Source organism: Nematolebias whitei, chromosome 21, assembly GCF_014905685.2.
Source record: "Nematolebias whitei isolate Nwh7 chromosome 21, NemWhi1, whole genome shotgun sequence".
NCBI lineage: Eukaryota > Metazoa > Chordata > Actinopteri > Cyprinodontiformes > Rivulidae > Nematolebias > Nematolebias whitei.
Window position 1 is genome coordinate 32,339,519 of NC_056518.1, and position 9,684 is coordinate 32,349,202.

At 44.3% G+C, this 9,684-nt stretch overlaps 3 protein-coding genes across 3 annotated transcripts in view; 1 reads left to right on the forward strand and 2 right to left on the reverse strand.

Moving 5' to 3' along the window:
* map4k5 (mitogen-activated protein kinase kinase kinase kinase 5) overlaps positions 1 to 2,923 on the reverse strand; it is a 50,122-nt gene extending 47,199 nt beyond the window's left edge. The window contains exons 1-2 of the mRNA XM_037694615.1: positions 2,886 to 2,923; positions 2,296 to 2,528 (exon numbers count right to left, since the gene is read on the reverse strand). Coding sequence (XP_037550543.1) covers positions 2,296 to 2,403 — 108 coding nt within the window. The 5' untranslated portion in view covers positions 2,404 to 2,528; positions 2,886 to 2,923. The remainder of the gene's footprint in view (positions 1 to 2,295; positions 2,529 to 2,885) is intronic.
* A 2,701-nt stretch (positions 2,924 to 5,624) lies between these two features.
* Positions 5,625 to 7,170, reverse strand: LOC119427051 (nuclear factor 7, brain-like). The gene is made up of 2 exons (XM_037694629.1): positions 7,122 to 7,170; positions 5,625 to 7,027 (listed from the first exon to the last, which is right to left on the reverse strand). The coding sequence occupies exon 2, from the start codon at positions 7,008 to 7,010 to the stop codon at positions 5,625 to 5,627; it is 1,386 nt and encodes a 461-aa protein (XP_037550557.1). The 5' UTR covers positions 7,011 to 7,027; positions 7,122 to 7,170.
* Positions 7,171 to 8,114: 944 nt separating this feature from the next.
* The window catches only part of atl1 (atlastin GTPase 1), a 13,375-nt gene continuing 11,805 nt past the window's right edge, over positions 8,115 to 9,684 (forward strand). Inside the window, exon 1 of the mRNA XM_037694627.1 lies at positions 8,115 to 8,292. Within this exon, the coding sequence (XP_037550555.1) occupies positions 8,259 to 8,292 (34 nt within the window). The 5' untranslated portion in view covers positions 8,115 to 8,258. The remainder of the gene's footprint in view (positions 8,293 to 9,684) is intronic.

Sequence of the window (9,684 nt, forward strand, 5' to 3'; positions counted from 1 at the left end):
GAGACAAGTCCTGGACCAACATGGACTGAAAGGACAGAGTCTTCATCCACACTGAGACAAGTCCTGGACCAACATGGACTAAAAGGACACTCAGTGAGGACAACGCAAAACTTCAGAAGCGACATAAAAACTAGATTCATTTATAAATGCACACAAGGACAAAGACCTTAAAGTTTGGAGACATGTCCAGTAGTCTGAGGAATCTAAAACTGAACTGTTTGTCCTTCATGTCCAATAATTACATTTGGAGGACAAAGGAAGACACCAAGATTCCAACTGTGAAGTACAGGGGTGGTAGCTTCATGATGTGGGGGGTGTTTTACTGAAGGAGGGACTGATGGACTTCACAAAAAAAGACAGCATCATGAGGACAGATCATCATGTGGAAACACTGAAGCAACATCTGAAAACCAGGAAGCTGGACACAAATGTGTCTTAATGGACAATGTCCCTCAGGAGACAGACACATTAAGGTAAACCACGTCAATGTTTTGGAGCATCCGTGCCCGAGTCCTGATCTTAGTCCCATAAATAAAAAACGACAAACCTGACTCAGGTCCAGCAGTTCTGTCAGAAGGACCGGGACTAAAGTTCAACAAACTGATGTAGAAACACAAAACATCTGACCCGAGTCAGAAGCTTTGAACACAACCACACCAAACACACACACAATGTGCTTTAAAGAAATTCAATTTAAAAAATCTCACATTAGTTGGTAACCAATCAAAACAGTAGGAATCTTAACTGACCTAAACCAAGAACGGTTTAGTTTAATGGCAGACAGTGAGGGGAAAAACGGTTTCTTTAGTGTTTGTGAACATCTGGTTTTAACTAAACTGCTTTTAGAACCTTTTCTCCCATCCAGATGGTGTTTATTTCAGGGAAGACCTTGCAGATTTCAGCAAGACGATGTTAAACCACAAACTGCATCCATTCAAACCAAAGAGTTCAGGTGCTGAACGGACCTGCCTGCAGTCCAGACCTCTCGCACAGTGAAAACATTTGGTGCATCATGAAATGAGAAGTATCCTGAAGAACTTCAACTGGTCTGCTCAGGTCCTCGAAAACCTCAAACTGGTCCCCTCAGGTCCTCTAAAACCTCAAACTGGTCCCCTCAGGTCCTCAAAAACCTCAAACTGGTCCCCTCAGGTCCTCTAAAACCTCAAACTGATCCCCTCAGGTCCTCTAAAATCTCAAACTGGTCCCCTCAGGTCCTCTAAAACCTCAAAATGGTCTCCTCAGGCCCTCTAAAACCTCAAACTGGTCCCCTCAGGTCCTCTAAAACCTCAAACTGGTCCCCTCAGGTCCTGAATGTACAAAAACTGTTAGAAGAGCAGATGCTTCACAGAGAAATCTGGAAGATCTTTAAACAGACATGTTGCTGCCACTAAATGCAAAGAAAATCTTTATTATCTCAATTTTTGTCCAATGTCTTGGTTTAAACATTTGATCTTTTCTCTGTTTGACCGAAAATAAAATATGGATTTGAGAGATTTGCAAATGATCCTATTCTGTTTTTAGACAACATCTTAACTTTATGTTCTTTAGATATACACAAACTGAATAACTGTATTACTGTTCAAGCTTGATTCTAGTAAATGTGGTTACTACGTGAACTTCTTCTTTTAGCTGTTCCCTCTTCAGGGGTCGCCACAGCGAGTCAGCCTCCTCCTCCTCCGTCCTCACTCCAACAACCTCCATGTCTTCTCGAACTGCATCGAACACCATTTAATCGTTTCTAACATCCTACCACTGTCCCTCCTCTGGACATGTCCAAACCATATCTGTCCTCTCTAACTTGGTCTCCCAGTTGTTCAACCTGTGCTGTGCTCTGATGAGCTCATTCCTAATCTTATCCATCCTTGTCACTCTTAAGGAGAACCGGTACTTTTGTCCATGTCTCTGTCTCCAGACCATACAACACAGCTGGTCTCACCACCGTCTTGTAAACTTTTCCCTTGTTACAAATCACTCCTGAAACTCTTCACCTCTTTACCACACTCCCCGTGTTCCTGGACAGTGGACCCCAAGTCCTCCAAGTCCTGCAGCTTCGAGTCCTTTGTGCAGTCTCACTGTTCCACCCGTCTCCCTCTCATTCACGCACGTCTTGAAAAAGGTTTGAAAGCTCAATCATCCAGATAAATAAAGGTTAAATCATGTTATCTGGACAGTTGCCCTTTTTTTGTGACACTTCTTGAAATGGCTGACCCCATGTTAACGTGAGTGGAAAAGGAGCTGATCGATCATGTTATCTCCATCTCTGACAGCCTGTGGGAACCAGAAACTTCTCTGTACCTTGTAGACGTCTCCATATGTGCCACTTCCCACCCTCTGAATGAGCTCGAAGTCATGTTGAGGGTTCTTCCTCTGAATTTCACCACTCGGTCGGGGAAAGATATCCATGACAGCTTGAAGCGCACAGACCCTTTACATCTAGGTGGCTTGACTCAATGTGGTGGTTTACTGAGGCACAGGTCCAAATGGGTCGATCAGAACTACTCAGACGGCCCCTCTCCGTACTCCATGTCCTGCGAGAGCAAAGGTTTGAGAAGAAAATGGGAGTTTAAAAACCCAATTCTCTTAATAAAGTGAACAGAAACAATAAACAGTGTATTAGAGGTAACATTTATTTAACATTTGAAGTTAAAAAGTGCCTTGCTTTAATGCAGAGTCACAAAAATATCAGAATCTAGTGAATTACTTTAACTTAAAACTGTGGCCGTTCCAGCAAATAGCCAGAGCCAGCCACGAAAACTGCGGCCATTCCAGCAAATAGCCAGAGCCAGCCACGGGCTTAGCAACAGGGCAAAGCGGCTAATGCTAACGGCTAGCGCGCAAAGCTCAACTTCGCTCTACGTCTGGCTCTAAACAGCCACAGTGCTTACCTTTCACAACAGAAGCACGACAATTATGAACGTCTTGCATTTTTTAATCGTCTCCAAGCTTTAAAGTTTGCGGTGGGGTCGACTAGCGATGCGAAAAGCGCAGCGGAGCTCCTTTGTTATCGAGGAAACTGTAGTAAACTTCGTGCTGCTCGGTGAGTCCGCCTCAGAGCAGCACGGACCGAACCGCGGCATCAAGTTTGAACGCAGTCATGTCATTTTCCTCCGGGGACAGTTTCAGACCGGTGCCAGGCTCCTGTATATAACCCTGAAAGAAAATTGTGTGAATAACCGATTTAAAAGTGAGTTTAAAGGGAAAAAGGTCCTGTTAAAACGCGACGTCTACAGAGTCGACAGTTACTAGACTTTTATGCTGCGTTCATGCTGCCTCGGAAAAGCTGGCATCTCGACAGAAAAAGTAGACGTCATTTTTAGTGCTACATCCGCAGTCCAGAGAATAAAAAAATTAAAACGCGACAGCATTTCCTCAAGAATGTGCTCCTTCGCTGAGTAGCAATTTGTCCTTTAACCTGAGTAAAATATTGAATTCACGGCTTTCGATGTTGTTAATGTTGCTTTTGTTTAAATACCCTGTCATTTCAAAATAGGTTGAGACTAAATGTTATTTTTTATCAGATGTATGGCTTTACACTGTATGTGTACATAAATTACACAAACTGTAAAATAATCGTTTTTAATTGTGCTTTTAAATATAATGTTGATATATTACCCTAAGGTTCTCGGTTGTTACATGTAATATTTACGTAGGGTACATGAAGGTAGCATATGTTCCAAGGTTTGTGTAATTGCTCCACCTAGGGGCAGGAAACAGAACTGCAGCTAAATGTTTTTTAATGGCTGTCGTAGCAAACGTGTTGGTTGTAGCTGCAAATTTAAAGCCAGTTAATGTTTCCCGGCTGTGGGATCTGCATGAGTCCTGCAGGAACCAACCAATAAAATTTAAATCTTCCCGTGTGGAGTTTGCATGTTCTTCTCGTGCTTGCGTGGGTTTTCTCCGGGTACTCCGGTTTCCTCCCACAGACCAAAAACATGCTGCCTTCAGCCCAGGCCTCCCTTGCTAAAGAGATCTGTGATCTCAGTGAGATTTGCCTGGTTAAATAAAGGTTAATAAATAAATAACATAGACTCTAATAGCAAATCACAGAACATTCTACGCTAACAGGGCGAGAATTTGTGCCGCCATTTTGATAGATGCCATTTGTGGTAGGCCTTACCTACCAAGTGCTTCACCTTTTCCATCCACATTCTGATGTTACAGTCAGGGGGATTTGAAACTGCGACCCTCTGATGACAAGCTTGCAAAAGGCTAATAAACGCATTAAAAATTTATCTCTGAATAGAAAAACACTAACTTAAAGCATCAAAAGGCTAGCTTAAACTAAAAGTACCCAAAATATGGTTTAAAACTAAAAGTTGCAATATGCTAACTAGAAGCTAAAAGTAAGAAAAGCCTGGCTAGAAGCTCAAAGTAAGAGAATAGTAGCTGAAAGCTAAACACATGAGAAGACGAGCGCTCTCAGGACATTATTACCTGCAGTGTCCCCTCAGTGAGGTCTGAACTTGGCAAAAGGACCTTCTCCTACTCCGCTCCTGGTTCCTGGAATATCTTGCAATAAGATCTGAAGCTCTCGACCTTGACCTCTCTAAGTGGCTTCAAACATCTTCTAAGTTCTTGGGAAAACCAACACAGACACGTTCTTTTTAGTTTTCTATATCGCCTTACCTAGCTGCTTTTTTGTTACATTTTTAATACCATTCTATTTTCACTTGTTATTCTTTATGATCGTTCACTGTTGTCTTCACTCTTTGTTAAAATCAGGTCTCTCTTGTAAATGAGTCCCCGAGGCTCAGTGGGATTTACCTGTGTAAATAAAGCTTGACTGAACAAGAATAAAGTTGGCTGAAGCAGATTTTAAAGAAAAAAAAATGTTTTGAGATGAGATTTGTAAGAATAACTGAAACATATAAAAGTTACAAAAAAACAAGTCAGCATCAGCTAAACCTAATGTGGACAGCTTGACCCACTAGGAGACCCAGACTCGGTTTGGAAAGTTTAGGGAGGTGAAAGATGTGGAGCTGCAGCCCAGGATGGGCGAGGACGGTGTTTCTTATAAAACCTTCGGCTACATCAACATTTCAGATGCTGATCTGAAGAAATGTTTGACGGTTCTTAACAAATCCAAATGGAAAGGAGGAACTCTGGAGACTGAAGCAGCCAAGGAGCGTTTCCTGCACAGGTTGGCTCAGGAGCAGCAGGAAGCAGCAGAGCAGCGTCTCCATCGATCTGCAGCTGAAAACAAGAAGCTTTTGGACTCGCTGAGCAAAGCAGGAGTGGACAACTTCTCCGTGAAGGCTGCGGTACAGAGGACACAAGTACCGGGACACAAGGTTCGTTCATCCTATACTTCCTGTTTGACTCCAGACCTGAACGAGCCGGAAGTGCTGAATGTTTTTAGGTTCAGAGCAGTTTGAATCAGAAGCTCAGACATAATTAACCCAAGATCTTCAAACTCTGAGTTTCTGGACAAGACTGAAAACAAACCACATGATCAGGTGTCAAATGTAGTTTAATACAATCTCAGAAGAACGACATGAAAATATTACATCACATCTACAGCTTCATGTTTGTCATGAACACAAATACATCTCCAACTTCCTGTTTCAGATCTGGAGTTTCAAACTGATCAAAAAGGTTGAACTTTGTTTTCAGCAGGAGGAACATCAGAGCTGCTGCTGGACCACTGACATCTCCTCTGGTTGTATTTTTAGTTGAACTGCAGTATGAATGTACGGAAACATCTTGTCAGTGAAGGTGTGTGTGAAGGTGTGTATGTGTGTGTTTGTATCAGGATCAGAGAACGACAGCTTTCCTCTGTTCCAGTCCAGATTCATTCGGATCCTCTGGAACGTTTTATGAACTGGGAGATATTTGGGAAGAGCTGCTGGTGGCCATGCTCTGTATTCACCTCGAGTGAACCACAAACTCCATAATCCAGATGATATGGCTCTCTTCCTCTGGGCTGACTCTGCTACCACACCAAGTGTCCACTCTCCACTTTCTCCAACTTCAACAACCCACCTGTGATTTCCTGAGTTGAAACCCTCAGAACTCAAAACAGAAAACCGTGAATTTAATCTCTCAGGATTATTAGGAAGCTGCTGGTTGTATCTTCGTCTCACACTGGTCAGATCTTCAGACAGGACAAGTCCTGGACCAGCGGTGTTTGGGTCCAGGATGATGGGGGTGTAGGAGACCATGTCCTTCATGTTGTTCCAGATGTTGAAGGCCAGGTTGCCCAGATGTTTGGCCTGGTCTATCAGAGCTCCTGAGGGCAGCTGTGGATCCTCCAGCAGGGAGCAGCGCTGGACTCTTCCCACCGCAGCCTTGTAGTTGTGCAGGAAGGAGACGTCTTCAGCTCTCAGCTCCTCCTCTGTGGCTCTGACTGTGTCTGAAAGAGCTGCCATCTCTCTGCTCAGAGCCTCCATCTTCTCCTTCATCATCCCACTCTTCTGCTCCTCTTCCTCCCTCAGAGCAGCCAGCCTGGCCTCCTCTTCCTCTGTGAGAAACTGGTGAAGCTTCTTAAACTGCTCCTTAATCTGCCTCTCTGTGAGTCGGGCCTGGACCTTCACGTGTTCTGCTGTCTGATCAAACTCAGACTGAACTTTCTTCTGGACCTCCAGTTTCTTCTTCAGTGGTTCCAGGGATCTCAGCAGATCCTCTCTGTGTTTCTCTGCAGCTTCATCGATGGGTCTGAATCTGTGGTCGGTGTGTTTCTTTGAGTCTCTGCAGACGAGACAAACTGGTTCCTGATGGTCCAGACAGAAGAGTCTGAGTTTCTCAGAGTGCAGACTGCAGAGAGCCTCTGAAAGACTCTGATGTTCCTCCTGTAAGAAGGACTCACAGAGGTTCTTCAGAGCCAGATTAACTGGTGGATCCACATTTGAAGATCTCTTCCTACAAACAGGACACTCCTGTGTTGGTTTCTCTCTCCACCAGTTCTTCAGACAGACTTTACAGAAGCTGTGGCTACATGACAGAAGAACAGGATCTCTGAAGACCTCCTGACAGACCGGACAGCAGAGATCCTCCTCGGACCTGGAAGCCATTTTGACTCTGAGTGAAGCTGAAAGCAGCAGACAGGAAGTGCTCAGTCATGGCTCCCCTCCTCCTCTAAAGTCTCTCAAACTGTCTCTGAATGAGTTTTTGCTCCGACTCACCTTCAGGTTGAGCAGCTCCAAGCAGAAGGTTTTCTCTCCTGCAGCTGGACTCAGAAGAAGCTGAGAGTTTGGTCTGAAGGTCCGTTCCGATCGGCTCCGAGTGTCTAATCTGCTTCCTGGTTTATTTCAGGTGAACCTTCAACCTTTAGTCTCTGTTGTAACTCAGGTGTGTTTTATATCCCAGAATTCAACTTTACAGCTGATATAAAACTACCTGATAAAGAAAATCTATATATTTTTTATTTTCACAGTTCAGACCAGGCTAGGATCAGTCAGCAGGTCAAAGGTCATGACCTCTTCTCACTAAAAACAACATGGCAGGGGAGAAATTCCAGGAAGTAAGCGGTGGATTTTAATAACTACAAAATAAACTGAAAAAAATCAACGCTCAGCATGCCGAATCAGAATGTCACACAAGTGTAAAGCCGACATAAATGCTATTTTATCTACATCTAAACACTAAAGTCCATCCAACAAAGTTAACCCTTGACAAAAAGTAGTACATTTGAAGTTTATTTTTGCAAGTATACGTTAAGTTAAGTATAGCAAGTATATACACACCATACTTGTAGTGTACTAGAAGTATACTGATTTAATACTTGTTTGGACTAAACTGGTACATTTTTATACTGTTTTTAAGTATATTAAAAAAAGTTTATAAAAAGTACACTTCAAGTGCACTTCCTGATTTTTTGTGTAAAACAGGTATACTTGTAGTATAATTAAATAAACTACTTTTTGCTAAGGGAAGTCAGGTCCTCTGGACGGTCTCTTTTAGTTAAAAATGAGTTTTGTTTGTTCATAATCCGTCCAGAGGACCTGACTAAACTTGTTTGGATTTTTCTACCTGGAGTATTGATCATGAACCTTAATACTAAAGTCCATGTTTTAGGCTTCTCACAGTTTGGAAGGCGTTAGCACCTAGAAAGATGGCGCCGTCTCTTCTCGTGCATCTTAACGGGAACGTCCCGCCGCAGCGCCCCCTGGCGGCGGCCCTGATACCTGCAGAGCTGCTGCAGAAGCAGCGTCGTCGTTCTGGAGACTCGGGGCATCCTGACCCTCCCTGCTCCACACGCTCATGACTGCCGACTAGGAGTGCTCGTTCACGCACAAACCGAGGGACAAAAGGACCGCACGATGTCCAAACACCGTCCAGACAGAGACAGCTGGGGTGAGTGCGCGTGCAGCGCTTCAAATTACACCCAGCACGTTCCTCCTGTTCGACTCCATCATTAATTTGTTGTTGTCCTGGCGTCTGGTTGTGATGCAGCAGGATCTGGTGTGCAGGTTTTTCTCTGCTGGCAGAAAAAATAGAACATTTTTAAGGTGCTGTCGGTGAAAAAGAGCTGATTCCAGTTCTTAGCTTCAGGTGGGACAGGCCAGATCCACAAAGGTTGAAAAATCTCTTATTTACAACGTTTAGCCCTGTGGGGTTTATTTGATGCTCTGTGGCATCAAATTATGTAACATTGCATCAGAAAACATATTCTGACATCATCTGCTCCATAATCATTCCTGCCGCCATCACTGTCACCTCCTTCATCATGGAGCACCCTGATCTGAGGTGGAGGCCTGAAGGACTGTTGGAGAAACCAGGGAGAAGGTGGACCTCTGCTGAGAGCTGGTCTGTTCTGACCCACTTACTGCAGCAGGTCGAGCAGATCCTCTGCAGGGAACGACCCAAACCCCAGAACCTGACGCGCCTCTGAACAAACCAAGGAATGCATATCGCCCGCCTGAATTGGAGAAACGCTGTTTTTGCTCAAGCTCTGAAAGCCCCGGCCGTGTCGTGTTCTACTCAGAGTATGTGAATGACTCTCAGCTACTACCACACCCGGTTTTAGCTCAGTTGCTGTAAAACGGACTAAAATATAACCATTTATGTGTAGTCATGCTGCGGGCCATCTGGACTCCAAAGAGTAATCATGTGCATCTGTTGAGTACATTGTTTAAGCTTCATTCGTTCCAGTGGTTTATGAGATATTTTGCTAACAGACGCAGACCCTGTTTGCTACTTTGAGCGTCTGCCCGACTTGTTGTATCTTCACCGACTCAGTTCAAGCTTCTTCAGCAGCAGTCTCACTGACTCCTCTAGTTTCTGATCACCCATCCTGGATCATGAAGACGGGCAGGAACCGTCATGTCCTCCGTCAGGACGGCCTGCGAGCGTCCACGCTGCACAACATGAGACAGCAGAAGCTGCTCACGTGCAGCGCTGCTTCTCAGAACGCTCTAAATGCACACGAGCTTCCTGGATGTGAACAGATCCGGTGATCTGATTACTATTGATTATTGCCCGCTGCTGAAGACTTCACATCTGTCTGTAGTGTTAGCAAAATATCTCATAAAATCCTGAAGAGATTTTAAATTCAGTTCAATTCAGTTTATTTATATAGTGCCAACTCTCAGAAAATAGTCCCTGTGATGGACTGGAGACATGTCCAGGTGTCATTGTGATGGACTGGAGACCTGTCCAGGTGTCCCTGTGATGGACTGGAGACATGTCCAGGTGTCATTGTGATGGACTGGAGACCTGTCCAGGTGTCCCTGTGATGGACTGGAG